Here is a 22,527-nt window from a genome sequence, read left to right as displayed (position 1 = left end):
TGGGCAAGCCACTTAACCCCATTTGCCTTGCAAAAACCTAAAAAACAAAACAAAACAAAATAAAAAGGTCTGCAAGTATACAAGAGCTATTATATTAGTTACTTTAGATGAATTCTTCTTATTGAGCCTTCCAGATACCTGGAGGTCTTTTAACACGTTTACCTATAATTTTAGTCCTCAGAGTGTTAAGGGTTGCTGAAGCATGTCTTTGGAATCTGTTATTAATCAAATTCAGATAAAACTTTTATATTGTTGGAGATTTAACAATATTTAATATGTCTTACAGTGCATCTGTGTAACTTTATATATATATACATATATGTGTGTGTGTATATATATATATATATAGAGAGAGAGAGAGAGAGACAGAGAGAGAGAGAGATCTCAAGGAATTCTTATTACTTATTTTGTTTCTTTAATTTGAAAGCCAGATTTAGTTCCCTTTGAGAGGTGTGATAATAGCATCTTTCCAGGTCTGGAATCAAACTCATCTTCCTGAGTTTAAATTGAGCTTCAGAAACTAACTTTGTGACTCTGGGCAAGCCACTTAACCCTGATTGCCTCAGCGTCATCATTTATAAAAATGAGTTGTAGAAGGCAATGACAAATCACTCCAATCTTTGTCAAGAAAATGCCAAATGAGGTCCCAGAGTCAGACATGATTGAAAAAGACTGAGTAATAATAACAGATCACATTGGACTTAAATTATTTTCCTGGAAATGCCATGTTTTATGTGAATTGTTCTTGATATTGTGGCATTTTTCAAATAGATAATAGTTTTCCATATGGATATAGAATATTCTAGCATTCTCTCTGTATTTGGACCTGTTTCATATTTTTACAGTTTTGAGCAACTCTTGAAGATTACACTAAGTCAAAGATTGTACATTAATAAGGCCATTATAACCTTTTTTTTCAGGTGATTTGTTCAATATAAATATTGAATTGCAATTTTTGGCAACCCTTTTTGCTCTTCAGAAAATATTGTTTTCTTATATTTGTGTATTGATACAGACTGTCTAATGCCATTTTTTAGGAGAATATGCTGGTTCATGATGATTAGGACAATTGTCAACCTTTTTGAATGTTTTGTTTTGTATGATTACTATTTAGCTGTACTTGGAATGTCAGGCTCAAACTGCTTTTCTATATGAATATGCAGGAATATATACAGAATGCCTTTTCCAAATCATTTGATTCCTTGACATTTTAAATGTTTTGTTATTCGATATATAAATTTATTTTTTAGATTTTCCTTATTTCTTACTTTACTTGCATCTAGATATATAGGGATAAAATTATTCTTTGGGATTATCCTTCACTAGTTAGCAATATGTTGTATGACTAGGAGCTGAGAGTATCGACAGAAGACATGAATTTTTTTCCTGTAATTGGTGAGAGCTATTCCAATTCTATTCTGACATACTCTTAGCACATAAATTCATGTCTCCTAGTTCATTTCAATTATGATTGTGATTTGCCTAGGTGGGCAGCTGGCTCTCTCTTACAAAGCCTATCTAGCAGGTAAAGTATTATCTGATTTGTTACGGTGTATTTTGCCTTCTTGTGGTTCAGGAACATAAAGCAGTGCCATTTACTGATCATTCATCCATTTAAGTAATTCATCCTAATGGATTTGTGTATATTCCCCCTTCAACCCTTTGCCTTTGACACATAGGAGTAAGTCCATCCCACTGACCCAGGTGCTTAATTCAACTGGTACCTATCACTTAGAGCCCGATTTGATAACATTTTAGTTTGTCACTAGCTCCCAGAAGTATCTTGTGGGACAGAAAGCCTCCCACAAATTACCTGCTAAACTGGCATTCTATGACTTTGTCATCCGCTCTCCTACCCAATGTCTGTCACATGGATTGATAGATTGGGCTTTGAGGGTGCTTTAATATTGTTGTCAACTCTTAGTTTATAGTGTAACATTTTGAAGGCTGTGTGTTTATTTGTATAATATAGCAGACTTCAACTTGTTTGGGAAATAATGGAGGGAAAACAAGAAACTTGTTAAAATTAGAAAATTATATGTAATTAATAATTCTCTTAAGTGACTACATTTTCACCATTGGGAAGATCATTCCTGAGCCTGTTTTCCTTCAATATAGCACTTGGTGACATTTTTACCAACTTTCTTGTAGCATTTAAGCCTACCCAGGAACTACAAAGAAAAAAGTTTGAGATACCCTCTATACATTTTTGTTTCCATAGCTTTTAAGTCAAAATTATTATCTTCCTTTGAGAGGAAAGTAAGAATAAATTATGACCTTGTTGCATAATTGGGAACATAAATAAACTATAACAATACAGAGTTCTTAAAGCATTTAAAAACATAGTATAACTGATTGACAATTTTTATTAACCCCTGAATTAGTTCTTCAAAGTAAAGGTTCCATTATATTTAAAAAGTTTGAATTTCCTAAACCAAAGATTGAAATGTAATTTTTTTGTTTTTGTTTCTTGCAAGGCAATGGGATTAAGTAACTTGCCCAAGTTCACAGAGCTAAGTAATTATTAAGTGTCTGAGGCTGGATTTGAGCTTGGGTCTCCTTGACTCTCGGGTTGGTGCTCTATCCATTATGCTACCTAGCTGCCCCATGAATATGTAATTATTAAATCATCTATGTCCATTCTCCTTTATTATTGTGACCTTGCCTCTTCATTTTTTTTCTATTCCTAGTTCCTACTCAAGCATAAAGACCCTAGAGGGAGCAAGAGTTTAGCTGATCATTTGCTGACCTTGAATTCAAAAAGACCTGGATTCAAGTTCAGCCTCTGACAAGAAAATAGATATGTGATCCCTGGACAAATTAAATCCTCAAGTCAAGGATGATAAATTGGTATTAATAAAAGTAATTTCCAGGTGTAGGAGTTCAATATAAAAAAAAAATCCATAGGTCCAGACTACCCTTCCCCATCCCACATACTCAAAATCATATTAAAAATGAAAATGAAGCCATATGATGATAGTAGAGTCATTGAAATCATTTGGCAAAAAGCAGTGCTAATTTATACTTTAAAAAAAAGCACACAACTCTTAAAAAAAAACCTAGGCATGCAAAGCCTATAAAAATAGGACTTTTTTAAAAGGTATGTCTAAAACTAAAACCTAGCATTAATGTAACAGCAAAACACTAAAGCTTTCTAAATAAATGAAGAAACTCCACTTGACATAATTCTAAAAATGTTGTTACAAATAATATGAGAAATTATAAACCTTATAGAAAAGTGATAAAGTTTTTTTGCATTTACAGTTTAATTTTTAGCTTACTTAGAAAACTCAGCAAAAAAGACTAATGGAGACAAGTGAGAATTGTGATAAGAACTGGATTTAAATACCATTCCATCCTGCTGCTCCCTGGATATAGGGAATAATGAAAGCAAGGTTATAGAGAGATGTTTGAGATCTTATTAAAGAAGCATTTCTATTTAGCATTTTAAAGAACCAGGAAAAAATTGTCATAGGTAGTATAAATACTATTAATGACTAGAAATCTTTAATGGTAAATGTTATTAACAATTATTAAGTGGTATATGTGGTATTAACAGAACAATTAGTAGCCTTTGGTACCTTGAATGGTATTGACAATTAGTGACTTTTCTAGACAGATTAGTGTTCCATGAAGTTGATTTATTACTTAGTAGATGACACCTCAACTGATTTTCCTTTATATAGATTATTGTAATGGATAGTTAAATTTTTCGAATAGCCCGCAAATAACTATTTAATATATGTCATTTAAATGAGAAATATTATGATTGTAATATTCTCTGGTATTTTGGTTATTAGTGTGCTATTCATTAAAATAAATTAAGAAATTGTTCATATGTTTAGCATGATTGTGTATGTATGACCTATTTCTGATTACTCATTGTCATTGGGAGGGGACAGAAAAGAATGGAAGGGGGGAAAATGTGGTCCTCAAAATGTTACAAAAAATGAATTCAGAAAATTATTATTACCTGTAATTTTTAAAAAAGAAAATATTTTAAAAGAAATAATATTTTTTATCTTCATTCACTGGGTCTTTATGAATAGATAATACTTTTAGATGTTTTACTTTGTACCTCATAGATTTGAAAATATAGTAAAAACATGTAAAAGAAATAGCTACTATTGGTGAGATTAGGAAGTCTGGCAACACTATTACATTGTTATTTGAATTATGAATTAGTTCAACTATTCTAGTTCTTTGTTTTCTGAGTCTAGCACCTCAGAGCTAGATGACAGATTGCATCTCGCCTGGTGTGGACCTTCTGTAAGACTGTGCCTGTAAGGGCTGAATGAATATAATATCAGGGCTGGGTGAAATGGGTGGTGGGGTAGAGGTGGGAAGACTAATACCAGTTCCTCTGGATTGTGAACTCTGGGTCGTGGACTGTTTCAACCAAGGTCCAGGTGAGGTTTGCTCACATAGTTTCACCCAAATGACAGATGCCCCCCTCCTCTTTCCAGTATGCTAGCTTGCCTGACCCATTGGTAGCAGTTGGTCATGGTAGCAAGATTATGCCCCATCTCCATCGGGTTATATAACATGATTTCTTTTGACAAGTTTACTATAATAAAATATGAGAGAGCGGTAGGGGATTGTGCATACACGAACATATACATATATGCATATACATATACACATCCGTACTATATTATACTATACTGTAATTAATGGTGGTCATAATTTACCAAAATTTTCCTAAAACATTTCATCAAAGTGTGCTTTCCTATTCTCGTGGAATACATAGTAGACTAGGTGATAATCCCCCTGCATTGAATTCTGTGCTCTTTAATATTTTAATTGTTGATTTGGACAAAAGCAAAGGTGGTGTGCTTATCTTCTTTTCATTTGACACAAAGTTGAGTGCCAAACACTGTCAGGATTTAGAAACAGCTTGACAGGGCAGAATAATAAATAATGAGGTAGAAGCTGCAAAGAGACAAATTTAGATTTGAAGTCAGGAGTATGGAACAGTGAATTGATAATGTAGTATAGCAGGAGTGTCTAGCAGCAGTGAGAGCCTTTTAAGTTGTATAACAAAATTGTAGTGAATCTAGTCAGAAGGGTTCTGTGATTTTCTCCATTTTCATTCAGTAGTAATTATGTAGGAGCAAAGATGGCAAAAGCTGGTAGTGAATCCAGAACTGAGACTTGTCTTGGCATAATCAGCCACAAGACAGGGGGGGGGGGGCAGGAATTCAGCAAGTAGGACAATATAGAGTTGAATTGGTTCACCAAGGGGTCAAAGATGGAGTAAAGAGAAATACCTGAATGGAATAGGAAAGCATGGGTATTCTCCTATTTCTTGACAAGATCTTTTTGAAATGTGATGATTCAGAGATCTACTTCCAATAAAATTGGAGACTTTATGGATATTGCTCATGTGTATCTCTTTTTTTTTTTGTTTTATTTAAGGCAGTTGTGTTAAGTGACTTGCCCAAGGGCAAACAGCTAAGCAGTTAAGTGTCTGAAGTTGCATTTGAACTCAGATCCTCCTGACTCCTGGGTTGGTGCTCTATCCACTGCTCCACCTAGCTACCCCCAATGTGTATCTCTTTAGAAGGCATGAGTGATGACTTAAAATGAGGAACTTTCTTTTTCATGAAATAGCAAAAATAGAAATATTACTAAGCATTGCTCTTTCTCAGGTAAAGAATATAAAGTTTTTCTTTTCCCATCAAAATTTTATTTGGTTAAGAAACTTAAAAGAATCCAAAGATAAAATTCTTTGGTTTCAGGATAAATGTAGTTAACAGAAACAAAAAACTGACTATTATATGAGATATCTGCAGTTCCATTGTGTTATTTCCAAAACTTCACTACATTACCCTGCCAAGTGAATACAGAAGTGTATATGAAGCATGTTTTCCTGTCCATTTCAAACATGATTGATGGTTCAAATGTTACTAATACCATTTCAGTTAGATAGTTTTGGTCAGAACACCCCAAAATGCCCATCTCAAAAAGGTAATTAAAAGTTAATGGTTAGATAATGGAATAATGGAGCAGATTGATTATTTATTACCTAAAGTTATAGCATGTTAGGAAACCTAACCAGATGGGCTTCCTGAAAACCAATGCTGCTGAAATAATAGTTTTTCAGAAGTGTCTATCTCTTCTCACCATTCATATGGCTTTTATCCCATTCAGTCTATTTTTGTTTTGTTTTGTTTTTTTAGTTTTTGCAAGGCAATGGGGTTAAGCAGCTTGCCCGAGGCCACACAGCTAGGTAATTATTAAGTGTCTGAGGTCAGATTTGAACTCAGGTCCTCCTGACAGCAAGGCCGGTGCTCTATCCATTGCGCCACCTAGCTGCCCCATCATTCAATCTTTAAAACATGAGATTTAGTGCTTTAGGGCTAATACATCTTGCCTGTTATAAGTAAGAAATCAGCTTATCTGGATGAATTCGCAAAAGCATAGTCCCTAAAGTTACCCTTCCAAACAATTGCCCTAATGCACTCACACAGAAACACACACACAACCCCTAACCATTCCCCTCCACACAATCCAAGTCTAGCATTGAATTTGATGTTATAGTCAGCTTTCCAATAGCTTATGTGGGGGTATATCTCAAGGTAACAGAAACTTAGAAGCTTTGTGAAGCTGAAGAAATCTCTGTGTGTGTGTGTGTGTGTGTGTGTGTGTGTGTGTGTGTGTGTGTGTGTGTGTGTCTCTGAGATTTATTTATTTTTATTTTTTTATAACTCACTAGATCTGGGAAGGATGAATTGATCTTCCAGTTGTGTATTCAGATTGAAGTGGATATACTAGCTCCAAAGATGTCTTTATGGCCTTCTTCAATTTTTTTTTATTAAAGATTTTATTTATTTTGAGTTTTACAATTTTTCCCCCATAGGAGGTAATTTGTCAGTCTTCACATTGTTTCCATGGTATACATTGATCCAAATTGAGTGTGATGAGAGAGAAATCATATCCTTAAGGAAGAAACATAAAATATAAGACATAACATGGTCAGACAACAAGATATCAGATTTTTTCCCTAAATTAAAGGTCTTTGGTCCTTGGTCTTTGTTCAAACTCCACAATTGTTTCTCTGAATACAGATGGTATTCTCCATTGCAGACAGCCCCAAATTGTCCCTGATTGTTGCACTGACAGAATGAGCAAGTACATCAAGGTTGATCATCACCCCCATGTTGCTGTTAGCGTGTACAGTGTTTTTCTGGTTCTGCTCATCTCACTCAGCATCAGTTCATGCAAATCCTCCAGGCTTCCCTGAGTTCCCATCCCTCCTGGTTTCTAATAGAACAAACAATAGTGTTCTATGACATACATTTACCACAGTTTTTCTAAGCCATTCCCCAATTGAAGGACATTTATTTACTTGATCTCCAATTCTTTCCCACCACAAACAGGGCTGCTGTGAGTATTTTTGTACAAGTGATATACAAAATCATATCTTTGGGGTATAGACCCAGTAGTGGTATTGCTGGATCAAAGGGTATGCATGTTTTTTTGCCCTTTGGGCATAGTTCCAAATTTCTCTCCAAAAGGGTTGGATGAATTCACAGCTCCACCAGCAATGTAATAGTGTCCCAGATTTCCCACAACCCTTCCAACAATAATCATTATCCTTTCTGATCATATTGGCTGGTCTGAGGTGTGAGGTGATACCTCAGAAAAAGCTTTAATTTTCATTTCTCTGTTAAGTAATGATTTAGAGCAATTTTTCATATGCCTGTGGATTGCTTTGATCTCCTCATCTGTAAATTGCCTTTGCATGTCCTTTGAACATTTGTCAATTGGGGAATGAAGTTTTGTTTTTTAAATATGACTCAGTTCTCTGTAAATTTTAGAAACGAGTCCTTTGTCAGAAACAGTTGTAAAGATTGTTTCCCAGTTTACTACATTTCTTTTGATCTTGGTTACAGTGGTTTTGTCTGTGCAAAAGCTTTTTAATTTAATGTAATCAAATCATCTACTTTGATTTTAATGATGTTCTACATCTCTTCCTTAGTCACAAACTGCTTCCCTTTCCATAAATCTGACAGGTAAACTAGTCCTTGATCTTCTAATTTGCTTATAGTATTTTTTTTATGTCTAATTCTGTATCCATTTGGATCTTATCTTGGTAACGGGTGTGAGGTGTTGGTCTAATCTAAGTTTCTTCCATACTAACTTCCAATTTTCCCAGCAGAAACTGAAGAAATCTTGAATGTTTCAAACACCTGTCCCTAAACTGAAATTCCTGAGGTTTTAAAATAAGTCCAAAAGGAATTTTGAAATCTGAAGCCACAGCCAAGGTAAAGAGCTCAGTCTGCAGTTTTACAGTGTGGACTTTTGCTGTTGCTCTCCTTGATCCATCCAGTTATAATATTGAAAGTGTCGTGACTTCCAATTCAATCCCTCTGACCTGCTTCAAAATGTTAAAAGAAATATAAACTATTTTAGAATTTATTACATCACAGTAGAACCACATCTAATTTTTTCTTCTATTGCAGTTTCTTTAATAGTATGGATTTCTTTTATTGGCAGTCTGATAGATCTTTTTATAGTATGCTTCAAGAACAGGTTTTATGAAATGGCAAATGAAAGTTTTGGAAGTACTTTTCCAAATGGCTCATTTCTAAGATTCTCCACATCTTTAGATGCACTTTGAAGTTCACATTTTGTTGGCTTTATACTTTTATTTGCAAGAATTTTTCCACTTAGAAGGCACTGTGACTTGTGTCACCTTCATTAAAGTAAAATCATATATCATCCCAGTCAGCTTGTGGTGGTTGTTCTCACAAGGGATTATATGTTCCTTGAGGTTAGGAAGTATCTCGATTTTGTTTCATATCCTCAGAGCTTGGAACATAATAGATATTTCACAGATGCATATTAGTTATTATATTAATAGATCCCTTCTAGAGAATTGTTTGGATATGATCATATTTCCCTATTTTTGCATTTTATCACTGGGATAGGGTAGGTCATGAAGAATCCATTCAAGTAGAAAAAGTTTAGCTGACATGGCAGGTGAAGGAAGCAGTTGAGTGAGAATATATTGGGCCTGGTTATTATAGGAAGGGGCTAATGAGCACTTGTAACTGCCCCTACTTGGGTGGGGAACTGAATTCAGAAACTTGAATTTAGAATAGGAAGCTATGAGTAAAATATATTGGTGGAAGCTTCAAGTTTAAAAAACAACAACAACAAAAACTAATGACAGATAATGATTCTTCCAGTTCTACTTCAAAAGGCCTTGTCCTATGGCTCCCAGACATATTTATCATCCCCCTTTTTTCTGTTTCCCTTCACTGATGTTCTAATCTGACATATGTTTTCTTTTTCACCTATATTTTGTCTCATCTCCTCAGGATCAAGTGAGTTTTGCTTCCCAAGGTGACATTTAAGCTGTTAACCTCATTGTAATTCTAAGGCTATTATTTTTTTGGGGGGAGCAATTGGGATTAAGAGACTTGCCCAAGGTCCCACAGCTAGTAACATCATATTTGAATTCAAGTCCTCCTTCCTCTAAGCCAAGTGCTCTGTCCCCTGTCCCATCTAGCTGCTCCCAACATTATTACAATTAGCATTTATAAAGTGCTTTAAGGCACCCTACAAATATCTCATCTTCTCTATATAGCAAGCATAATAGTTGATATTGTTATTTAAATTTTTTAAGTGAAGAAACTGAGGCAGATATGATTAAGTGACTTGGTACAGAGTCACATGACTTAGTAAATGTTTGAGGCATAACTTGGATTCAGAGGCCTTCCAACTCCATCTCAAATTAGCTTGTTAAATAAATAAAACAAAAATATTTCAACCAATACAGTAATTTGGTGTAAAATAACTGTAGCATTATTTGGCTGGAAAATTAGGAACTATAAATTTACTTCAACAACAACAAAGGAAAATTTGATTTATTTATTGCAATGGTTTCCTTAAAGGTTGCTGACCTCCAGTCTTGAAGATATGAGAAGTTCAGAAGAAATATCCATATAGTGGGTTCAGATGGATGAGCACAGTGTAAATTTTGGGGAGATAAAAGTAATGGTCAAGAACAGGTCAGTCAGTAAGAAAGGTTATGAATCTACAAGCATTTATTCAGTACTTAATCCATTTCCCATTGATATTCATGGAATACAAAGAAAAAGGGACAACCTTTAAAAGAGGGAAGCTGATCATGGGGGAAGGTACATAAATATGTATAATTAAGAGAAGGCAATTAAAGGAGGAAGAATGTACTGATAGAACTGTCAGGGCTGGCTATTTATTATGTGACAACTGAGGTCAGAAAGGTTAGAATTTATAGAGACTGACAGACATAATCATTTGTTACCTGCTTCTTTGCTTAGTTTTAACTTCATCATCATCTTCTTTAGGCCCTGCCGATAAACTTATCTGCCCTGAGTTAAAATCCTGCCTCAGACACTTGACACTTACTGTGGGCCTTGGGCAAATCACTTAACCCTGATTGGCTTGCATCCAGGGCCATTGCCAGTCATCCTGATTCATATCTGGCCACTGGATCCAGATGATTCTGGAGGAGAAGGTGAGACTGAGGACTTACTTAGCACAGCAACCCCCCCCCCAAATCTAATTCACATGTTTGTCATACCATCATTTCCCTGATGGAAGGTCTTCTTCAAGAATGAAGGACAAACATCATCATCATCATCATCATCATCATTTCTGTCTTTCCCCTATTACATTGTAAGCTCCTTGAAGACAAGGAACTATCTATCTTTATTTGAATACCAAATTCTTAGCATGATGCCTGGCAAATAATATGCTTGATCAATATTTATCCTATTATGTATTTTAAAAATTTGAAAATATTGAGAGATTGTGTTAGTGTGTAAAGTAATGCTAAATTAGTCAGGAGGCCAGTCTCATCTTTATGCTCCCAGTGTCAGTGGATAGGTTTGCAGCCAGAGACAATTCCTAATTGCTACCTGCTGCTCTGTTTGTTTCAACATCACTATCATCTGATGACACTGATTATAATTTATTGAAAATCTTCATAAGGTAAAGCTTCTTCTAAATTCTTGTTGTCATGGTTCTCTTAAAACTATCATAAATGTGGAATTTAACAAGTGAGTAGCATTTATTAAAACCTATTATATCCGTTTCACTGAAATTATTAATTTGAACTCATGAAATCATGAAAATATATTTGTAATAATTTAAATAATTTGACAAAATAAGTAAAAAGCTTTTCCATCTCAGTCAGCCTTAAGAGATTCTCAACTGATGCCTTTCCATACTAGATCAATTTATAATTAACACTTCTCCTTTCTGTAATCTCCTAGTGTTTTGGTTCAGTCATTTTTAAGTAGTGTCCTATTCTGTGAGACTTCATTTAGGGTTTTCTTGGATCATTTTTTGGGATGATTGGCCCTTTCCCTCTCCAACTCATTTCACAGATGAAGAAACTGAGGCAAACAGGGTTAAATTATTTCCCTGGGGTCATATGGCTATTAAGTATCTGAGACTAGATTTGAACTCAGAAAGATGAGTCTTTCTGACTCCAAACTTGACACTCTATCCTATCTACTCTGTTGTACTGAAAGTGAAAGTGACCCTGATAAACTAAAATATATTTAATTCAAAAACTTTCATTAATCTTTTTGCTCTACTAACTGCAATCTCTGTTTAATTCCCTTCTCCCCACAGCCATGCACAGTTCCTTTATCAGGTTATTTTTATCAGTATATTTTTGTATACCTGTCTTAGTAGAATACCTATTTGTACAATTAAAAAATGAAAAATAAGTAATTTGGCTCTAAGTAAAAATAAAGTCACCTTTTGATTTAGAATTATATTTTGTAATAATTTTTTGAATTATAGACTTCAAAGTCAAACTATATTGTTTTATATTTTATTTGTGGTATTCCACACCCACCCACCTAAGGATATTACTACAAGTTTTTAGAATATTCCTCTTTTTGGCAGTTTGCCTTTCAGAACAGAATTTAAGTTCATTGTATGTTGGTATTATGTCATAATGTTTTATTTACAGTATAGAAAAAGTCATGCCTTTTTGTTTCTTGGTAGTTAAGAGGCTCATTGTAGTCACTTTAAAATACTTATATTGCTTTGGCTTACATATTTTCCTTTGATTACATGAAAAAGTTTTACCTTAATTATTGAAAATAAATATTGCATAGAGCATTGGTCTAGGAGTCAGGAAGACCTGAATTTAAATAGTCATGGGTCCCTGGACAACACTTAACCCTAATTGCCTCCCTAAAACCAAACAGCCATTATACTTTCCTTATAAAATAATGGTTTGAGTTGTGAACATGTTCATTGTAGTAATCTTATATAGAGCCAGTTTAAATGTATTTATGTGTTGAAATTTTAAGTTTGGGTTACCTATATTTTATCATTGCTACTTGTAGACTGAGAAAAAAACAATTCTGAAGTAAATCATCATGATGTAGTAACATTTGTATATACAGGTTTGAGGAAAGACCATCTATTTCATCTGCTAGATTTATGACCTTAATCTCTCTGCTAGATAAATTACCTAAATCTCTCTTTCTAGAACTAACTTCTTCCTTGAAGTTCAATCTTGCCTGTTGTGTGCATCCCTTCCAGGGACTCAGATTTATAACCTTGGAGTCCTCTCTGAATTTTTTCTTTCCATTTCTCTTTCTTCCTGATCATTTTCTTTTTTTTTTCTTCTTTATATACCATACAGCCCCCACCCCCCTCTCTTTGCAGCAGCACATTCTCAAAGACAAATGAGTTCCCAGTAGGTTATACTTTCTTTTTTTTAAATTTTAACACTAGATGGATCATATTCCACTTTGAATCTTCAATTCAGGTTTTCATGAACTATAGATCTATTTATTTATTCCACTCCAGCCTGGCCCCTTGACTTGACCTTAATTCTTCCTAGCACCTATGCCACCTTGGTTCCCTTTTTCTCTAATATATTGATCCATCTGGCTACGAACTTCGGTAAATCTGAAACTGGTGAATTCTTTGACTTATGCCCTTCCTATTTCCCCATTGTTTCTTCTACATAGTGATTCCTATTAATGACAAAATTTAAGATTCAGTACCTCAACCCAGCTATAGCTGTAGCAACTACCTGTAATGTGGAAAAATTGGTGCTTTTTCTTCCTGAATTACTAACCAAATCACAAAGCAACAAGTTTCAGTACTAGCCCAAAGGGAGAGGGAAACTGATTTTTTAACAGAATTGGGAAGATCATGAATCAAGAACAAGGAGCAAATGTCTAATCCATTAACTAACCCAAGGGTGACCCAGTAGCTTTACAGTCTCAGTCTCTCTCTCTCTCTCTCTCTCTCTCTCTCTCTCTCTCTCTCTCTCTCTCTCTCTCTCTCTCCCCTTTCTCCTCAGAAACTTCATTCAAAATAAAATGTAAATGGTTTGTGAGCATTAGCCTACCCCATCCTCACCAAAAATTCAATTCTAATAGGGATTAAAACTGTAGAATGAAGATATGAATTTCAGGAATTTATATTAAAAGAATTCTACAGCTTTCTAGTGTCCCTGAAACTTAACAATGAACTATATAAGAAATAGACAAATTTGTTTTAATTTGGGTTTTGGGGTTTGTTTGTTTTTTTGGTGGGATGGAAAATAACTAGAAATGTAAATGATTAGGTAATTTTTCTGACACCTCCTTCAGTGATCTGCATGCTCCCAATTCTGTCCTATGTTCTGTTCTGGAAGCCACATAATGCATTTATTTTGAAAAATGAAATAGAATCCCCTTCTTGTAAGGATTCCAAATTGAGATAAGATTTTTCAATTGCTGAATTTAAGGACAACATAGCACCATCTCATTGTGAGATATGATGCAGTATACTAGGTACCAACCTAGGGCACCATTTGACATATCAATGAAAGCATGAAATACAAACCATCACATGGTGAATCAAGCTTTGTCTTGTAGCATGTTATTTATTTTTAAACTAGCAAGAGCTTTTCCGTTTTCAGTGCAATTAAAATATCTTCTTTTACATAGCTTTAAGTTATTTTGGAGCTCAAACATTGTTCAATCATTTTTTTGGTCCAGACTTTTTATTTATTGATAAAGAGAATTCCTTAAGTAAATGTAGTGAGACAAAGGGGCTAAGTGACTTGCCCAAGGTCACACAGCTAGTAGTATTAAGTGTCTGTCCTTCCTGATCATTTTCAAGGCATTTCATGTCATCTGTTGCTAAATATTTGTGCCAAGCAAAAACACACTGCCCTTTCTACTCTATCAATACCAATGCCTTTGAATCTCAGTGATAAATAAAGTGATTTGTCTTTCTTAGATTTGAGCTTTTTACTTTATTTTTTATTTAAGCTATCTTTATTGTCTTTGCTACTTTGAGCTGCACTGGTGGTGGTTCTCATTAAATTAAATGCCCACCATGAAAGTATATTTCACTTTTTTTTAAAAAAAGGATTTTAATTAAATTAAAAATGTCAATCATAGCTATTTGAAATAAGAATGGGGTAGTTTGGTGGGGAGGGCAGAAAGCTATCTCTTATTGTATGAATAAATTTGAGATAAGTCATTTTGGTACTTTTAACTCCACAAAAATTGTATATACTTTTTTGTTCATATAAATTGTGAAGACATAGTTCATCTTTCATAAGCATTACAAATTGATGGTGACAGTGATTTGATGTTAGCTGACTTAAATATGGCCCTTTTCTATAGCATAATAAATGATAGCTGGTACTACATTTAATTTCAATGGGAGTAAATTCACTATTAATATTACTTTTGACAACTTGGATTTGATTTTAACTTTGAAAAGATTGTATTTGTTCACTTGTACTTAAAAATATTGCTTTTGACCATTGTTTTGAATCCATTATTGTAGTACACCTCAAAATTTAGTAAACTTTGCCTTGTGGTTTTCCAAACACTCTTCATAACAGTCCTCTTAATACAATGCATGTAACAGTCTTTATACTCTTTAAAAAAAATTTTAATTTATAGTGGTCCCTTGATGTTAGTAACTCACTTTTACACAGCACCTTAAACTTTGAAAAATGTTTTTAATATATCGTTGGATCCTTAGGACAACATTTTAATATAGGCATTATTAACATCCTTACCTTACAATGGAAGAATCTCATAAATTAATAACACCTTTAGAAGCCAAATATTAGGGAAGGAAAAAATCCTGTAACTTCATGAATAAAAGGCACAGATTCGGAAATTACAGAAATTTACTGAATAGTGGAATTAATCAGGACTATAATTTAAAAAGGAAGTTGTGCCAAAGTATAGAAAAAAATAATTTTCAAAATCAAAGTAGTTAATTGAACTTTTGGAATTGTGTAACATTTTGCATTTGACTGACTACCTATATCTATTTAAGTGAAGACTTCTTTTCTTCTCCCTCTGTGCTGTTTCATTTTATGATATTATGGAGTCTATTGTCATTTTTTAATCTGCCTTTTATTTTAAATATTAAAATATTTCACCCTACATCTCTACCAGCCTCTAGTCTTTCATCTCCAACTGTCTGTTGGGACATCTCAGTCATCTTAAATTCAGTTTTCCCCCCAGATTTTCCCCCCTTTTTTTTTATTTTTTGTGGATGTGTGTTGTAGGATACCACCATCCTTCTAGTCAGGGAAGCTAGGTAATGCAGCGAATAGAGCATTGGCCTTGGAGTCAGGAGGATGGGAATTTGAATCTAGCCTCAGACATTTGCCACTTACTAACTATGTGATCTTGGGCAAGTCACTTAACTCTGACTGTCTCACACTGAGGCCTATCCGTAGTCTTACAGATTTGTATCTGGCCACTGGACCCAGTTGGTTCTGAGAAGAAAATGAGGCTGGTGGCTTAGCACAGCACCCCCCCACTCAAATCCAATTCATGTGCTTGTCATGGCATCACCTCTCTGTTAATGTAGTCTTCTTTGAAAATGAAGAACACTAATATTATCCTTCTAGACACCAAGATTTGCAACTTTGGATGGCATCCTTGCCTCCTCACTCTTATACTCTATATCCAGTTCAAGAAATTAATTTTCTCTTTGTGACTCTTGTATCTTCCCCTTCCCTCCTATGATACCAGTCTGAAAGTAGACCCTTATGCCCCCCACATTGCAGTAACCTGATGGTTGATCTCTCTACCACAATTTTTTCTCTCTAGTCCATACTCCACGTAATTTCCAAAATGATATTCCTAACAAGTATGGCCAAAAGTCCGTACCACCACCACTGCCACACAAGCGAGTACTTCCAAACACATGTACACACCAGTTTTCTTAGATCTTACCCACTACCATCTTCCTCTCACACTCTGGAAATCTGTAACACTGAAATTATCTCCTTTCTCACTCTGACAGCAAATATCATTCTTTGCTTGATTCTCATTAAAATCCTGCCATTAGTAAGAAGCTTTTTCCTGTTCCACTTAGGTGATGTTAGGTAGCATCTTACCATCATCCATCTCTGTTTCTCTCTAAATTTATCATGAACGTATCCCTTTTTTACATAATTTCATGTTAACTATTCCATTAGATCAGAAACTCCTTGAGTCCGAGATTTTTGTCCCTAAGATTTAGCACAGTGGCTAATATATAGATAGCATGGGCTTATTAAATGACACATTATATAGCTCAGTTATAATTCTTTCTGCCAATCTCTTATTCAATATAGCACTCCTGGTAACAGTATCCCTGAAGAGGTGTTCACTCAGTATAATGTCAATAGGTATCTCTTCCATAAATTCATTATATGACAAGAGGGTCCCTTTACATTCTAAAACAACTTTTGTTAGACATTTCTTCCTTGTGTCATTGCATTGCATTCTGTCTACTTTTAACTTTCATTTCTTGGCCCTGATTCTGTAGTCTAGTTTAGTATTTTGGCCATCCATTCCCTTTTCCAAAGCAATGCATTAAAATATTTGAAGTCAGTGATTCTGTCTCATCTAAATGAATGAGAATTTTGGTGGGAATTAAAAGTCATGCCACTGGTTAAGAGGATAGAAATTTAATTCATTTCCCTGTTTGAACATTTTTAGTTTATTCTTCTAGGGCTTTTTAGGTAGAAAGGAAGATGAAAAGGCTAGTAAAAATCCAGGGAGCATGAATATAGTATACAGACTTAAAAAACCTTATAATCAGTATGGCAAGATAGTCCTAAGGATCCTACAAGTTAAGCTTGTTTTTGTTAAGTAATGTTTTCATTCATGTCCAACTCTTCATGACCCGATTTGGGATTTTCTCAGCAAAGATACTGGAGTGGTTTCTCATTTCCTCTCCAGTTCATTTTACAGATGCAGAAGTGAGGCAAAGTGATTTGTCCAGGGTTCTATAACTAATAAGACTCTGAGACCAGATTTAAATATGGGTCCTCCTGCTTCCAGGCCCAGGACCAGTCTGCCTTAAACTTTAGGAGCTTAATTAAAACTGTCCTAAGACTTGTGGTACATTTTATACTTACATATATGTTTATGTTTTTATAAACACACGTGTGCACAAAATTGTGTATATCTGCATTTTAGACTATATGTATATATATACATATGTATTCAGACTTGTATGTATTCTACACACATATGTACATTCTTTGTATATTCTGTGTGTAACTTTATACTGTTCCCTTGTTTAACCAGTTAACAATTCTAATTAGTCATTTCAATTTTCATTTTGTAGTTCTTTAGCTTTCTTTTGTTTAGCTGTTAACTCTCTTTCTTTTGTAGGTTTTTAATTGGTCAAGGAGCCCATGTAGGAGCTGTTAATAGTGAAGGTGACACACCTTTAGATATTGCTGAAGAGGAAGCAATGGAAGAGCTACTTCAAAATGAAGTTAACAGACAAGGTAATTTAAAGCAACACTTAAAAACTTTTTTTCAAAACTGTTTAGGAGATGGATAAATCATATTAAACTCTGAAGATAAATTGGGAGCTGCTGTGATACCGTCATCTCTTCATCTCTGCTAGCTTCTAGGTATATCAACCTTTGATTTTATATATATGTAATGAATTAAAAAGGCTAAAATCTTTCTGTAGTTTCTGATTACCCAACTAATAACCAGTTTGCTAACAATCCTTCATTTTCTTATATATGTATAAAATATCTAATTTTTTAGCTCCCTTATTATTCCTCAGTAACTTCTTCCTGTTTTATGTTCTCTATCTTGTCTTATCCTTACAAATAGCAAATTAACAAAAATAACAACTATTTACTGAGCATTAATAAATAGTTTTTTGAAAAATTAAAAGCATTGCTTTTGAGCTACTAAAAGTGGTAAAGACATAAGCTCTGTTTTGGCTACCCTTCATTCCTTATTCATAATAGTTAAAATTTTTCTCTTTGCTGGGGGTGGGGAGAACTTATAAATTCATTTTATCATTAAATCTTAAAATAACAACAGAAGGCATATTTGATTCTCCATTTCCTAGATGGAATATGATGACATTCTATGCCCCATTTTTGATTGACAAGTACAATTAACACAGCTTCATATAAGTTCCTTTTATTACCTGGAGTTTATATAGGGTTACAGAGTAGAGCTCAAAAGTCATTCCTCAGGTTGATATCGTTCTTTGGTTTTATTATTGCCTACCTGGCTCTGATATTTTGTGCTGATAACAGGAGTGGGTAGGGCAAAATTGTGAAAAGGTGAGTGAGAGAGAAAGACTTTAAAAAGAAAAAAGTACAGGTAAAATGATTGCTGTGAAAGCATTGTTATAAAAATCTATCATGTGCATTAAAGATCTGAATAAGATACATTTTAGGGAGGAATGTTAAGCACAACAAAAGGTTTTGAGGGTGGTTGTTTTAAAGAAGCTGAGTGGCATGCAGCTGTTTCTTAATCTAGAGCAGTAAGAGAGAAGGCAGAACTACTTTACCTTTCTTCTATTCTCTTGAGAAGAACCCTGTTTGGATTGGAAATGAGAGAAGAAGAAAAAATGACTTTTTTTAAATTTATAAATTAAAATAAGTAGAAAAAGAGTATCTAATTGTCCTTATTGAGTTTGTCACCAAGCCCTGAACAACTACATTCCAGGAATCTGAAAGAATTGGTATTGAATGCTTCTTTAAAAGATCATTGAAGACAAGAAATGCCCTAAGACTGGAGGAAGAAAATGTACTTTCAAACAGGGAAATGAATTAAATTTCTATCCTCTTAACCAGTGGCATGACTTTTAATTCCCCCCCCCCAAAAATTCTAGAAGATGTTTTTAGAGGGATTATTTAGTGCATTTTAAGAATTAGCAGTGACAGAAGAATATAATTTAATCAAGAACATATTATACCTGATGAACCTTTTTTTTTTTCTTCTTTTGACAAACTGACTGGGAAGGTAGCTCAAGGAAATACTGTAGATATACTTTACCTTGATACAAAACCCTTGCAAATGCTATTGAATATAAACAAATATACATCAGGCAAAAGTACAATTAAATTGATCTGAGAATGGATTGAATGTGTATAATTCAGGTTGGGAAAGCTGTGATTGCATAGCACTTTGTTTAAAAAAAAGTATTGGTATTTTAGTGAACTTTAGTCTCAGCAAGCTTTTTAATGGTATCATAGCAGCCAAAAAAACTAATGGAATGTTTGTTTGAATTAAGAACGACATAGTGTAGAACAACTACCAGAAAACAGCTGGAAATTTATGTTACAAAAAGTACAGAAAATAAGCATAATACCAAAGCAGAGATATGAGAGAAAACTGTTTTACTCACTCTTCTTTGTAGAGATGGGAGATCCTTGATGTTGAACATTGCATGTTTTCAATTCTCTTTTTCAGTGTACTGATCATTTTTGCTAATTTTTTTCTCTTCCTCTTTTTCTATTAAAAACCATTCTATGGGTATTGCTTTCTGAGAAGGGATACAGAGGGAAATTTGGGCAATATAAATAATATTTTTAAAGAGAGACATTGTGCCTGTGATTTTGATAGGTGATAATCAGAAAACAATATTTTTGCCCTAGTCAGGTCACAACTAAAGAATAGTGATGAGTTCTGAGGATGACTTTTGAAGAATGACATTGGTACCCTAGAGAGCATAGGAAGTATTTCTATATCCTGCCATATAATAATTGGTTCAGGGAATTTGGTGTGTTTATTGGGGAGAAGAGAATTTCTGAGAGGTCATAATGTCTTCAAATAGCTGTCACCTAAAATATTGGGCTGTTCTGATTTGACTTGCTGAGTTGAGGACAGAGATAGAAACAGTGAGTGGAAGTTGCCAACTTTCAGATTTCAAAGCAAAACTTAAAAATTAGAGCTATTCAGAAGTTGTTTGGATGATTTCTAATAGGAGTAAGTTCAAGGAGTTTTTAAAACAACATCCCAGTAGTTACTTTCTGGGAGTTCTTTTTCAACGTTTCATTTAACTAGATGAATTCTGAGATTACTTCCAGTGCTCTTCCACACCCTTTACTACTTAAAATCTTTGTCATTTCCTATTCCCAGATAGCTTTCTTAGTAACTTCTGCTTATTTTCCATTACCAATGATTTAATACATTTCTTATATCCATGACTCATTAATAAGTAGTTTATTCAGTATTTATATAATAATTTAGGACTTTCCTCCTCATCTTTTTCTAATTCTGGGAAATATCCTATATTCCAATGTATAATTGCTCTATTTCTTTCCCCCTTCTCCCATTTCCTCCTTTCCTTTCTTTCCTCTGCTCTCTATTTGGAGAAAAAAGAATCCTTTTTCAAAAAACAATCTGGCTGTTGATCAGAAACTTTTGTTCAAGGCTTTTTATAAACTGTAGTGTATAATTATATATTAAGTTCCTGTGTAAATTTAAATATTTTAAGGAGATTTTTATTTTATTTAGATATCAAATGAGAAGGTTGAAGTTTTAAATGCATCAAAAAATGAGAAAAGATTTCATTTCAATTTATTCAATAAGATAAATGGTTATTTTGGTAAGAGAAATGTAGGCTGCTTTCTAGTAATTTCTCAGCAATCAACAAATATTGAATCAGGTGTGTTTTATATGCTAGACAGTTCAATGTTCTAGATAGATTTGGAGATACAAGTACAAAGAATATAATAATCTATACTCAAAATAAATTTATACTTCTATTGAGGGGATCAGCAAACATTTTTGAAAGTATATATAGACCAGAGGGAAAGAACTTTAGCCTCCAGGAGGCAGCCCCAGGGCGCTCACAGCAGCTGGGGAGTTTCCTGAGCTACGCCCCCCAGGGAACAGCAGGAGGGACCTCTGCCAGAGCCAGCATGTGAAGTCCAGCCCTCAGGACACACAGCCAACAGCATGGCCACTGCATTCCCCATCCAGGAACCATAAGCAGGTGGAGCCCTTAAGCAGGAGCCCCCAGGGCATGAGTCCATTGAGCTGAGGGAGGGGAGTGAAGAGGGACTGCAGAGCTCTGTCCTCTACCCCTGGAACAGGACTCTGGGGCTCTGAACACATTCAGATCCTGATCACAGTCTAGGCCCCACCATAGAACAGCAGGGTCCCCCTCCACATCAGTCCCATAGCAGAGGGGGGGGTGCATATGGCAGAGCCTCACACACTGAGACCCTTGTGGGAGTATCCCAAAAGCTCAGGAAGCACCCCCAAAACAGGCTTAGGCTGGGAAAATGTGCAAGCAGAGAGAAAAAAGAGGAACACCATTGAGAAAAACATTATCTATGATCCCAAGAAGGATCAAGGTACTCAGTTTGAAGATGAGGAAACACAAGCTCCTGCATCTAAAGACTCCAAGAAAAACAGAAATTAGGATCAGGCTATGACAGAGCTCAAAAAAGAATTTGAAAATCAAATGAGGGAGATAGAAGAAAAACTGGGAAAAGAAATGAGAGAGATGCAGGAAAGTCAGCAGCCTAGTCAAGGAAATGCAAAAAAAAATGCTGAAGAAAATAGCATGCTAAAAATCAGCTTAGCTTAAATGGATAAAACAGTTCAAAATTATTGAGGAGAAGAATGCTTTAAAAAGCAAAATTGACCGGATGGGAAAAGAGATAAGAAAACTCTATGAGGAAAACAAATCCTTCAGACAAAGAATAGAACTCAGGGAGATTGATGAATTTATGAGAAATCAGGACTCATTACTTCAAAAACCAAAAAAATGAAAATTAGAAGAAAATGTGAAACATCTCATTGAAAAAACAACTGATATGGAAAAACAAATTTAGGAAAGATAATTTAAAAATTATTGGAATACCTGAAAGTCATGATCAGGAAAAGAGCCTTGACATCATTTTCCAAGAATTGCTACAGGAAAATTGCCCTGATATTCTAGAAGCAGAGGGCAAAATAGAAATGGAGAGAATCCACCCGTTCCCCTCCAAGAAAGAGATCCCAAAAAACCAACCCCTAGGAATATTATAGCCAAGTTCCAGAACTCCCAAATCAAAGTGAAAATATTACAAGCAGCCAGAAGGACACACAGTTCAAATATCGTGGAGCTGCAGTCAGGATCACACAGGACTTATCAGCAACTACATTAAAAGCTTGTAGGGCTTGGAATATAATATACCGGAAGGCAAAAGAACTTGGAATGCAACCGAGAATCAACTACCCAGCAAAAATAAATGTCCTCTTCCAGGGAAAAAGATGGACTTTC

The 22,527-nt window shown here is 34.6% G+C and overlaps 1 protein-coding gene across 17 annotated transcripts in view; it reads left to right on the top strand.

Annotated features, from left to right (window-relative positions):
* PPP1R12A (protein phosphatase 1 regulatory subunit 12A) overlaps positions 1-22,527 on the top strand; it is a 171,629-nt gene that overhangs the window by 67,443 nt on the left and 81,659 nt on the right. For all 17 annotated transcript variants that reach the window (XR_012476229.1, XM_074226505.1, XM_074226499.1 and 14 more), the window contains one exon: positions 17,664-17,782. Coding sequence is in view for 16 of the 17 variants with exons in the window: in XM_074226505.1 (XP_074082606.1) it covers positions 17,664-17,782 (119 nt within the window). In the remaining variant the exon portion in view is untranslated. The remainder of the gene's footprint in view (positions 1-17,663; positions 17,783-22,527) is intronic.

The sequence above is a fragment of the Macrotis lagotis genome, chromosome 2 (assembly GCF_037893015.1).
Source record: "Macrotis lagotis isolate mMagLag1 chromosome 2, bilby.v1.9.chrom.fasta, whole genome shotgun sequence".
In the NCBI taxonomy this organism is placed as follows: domain Eukaryota; kingdom Metazoa; phylum Chordata; class Mammalia; order Peramelemorphia; family Peramelidae; genus Macrotis; species Macrotis lagotis.
The sequence above is the reverse complement of the archived record's forward strand: the minus strand, read 5'-3'. Positions and strand labels throughout refer to the sequence as shown.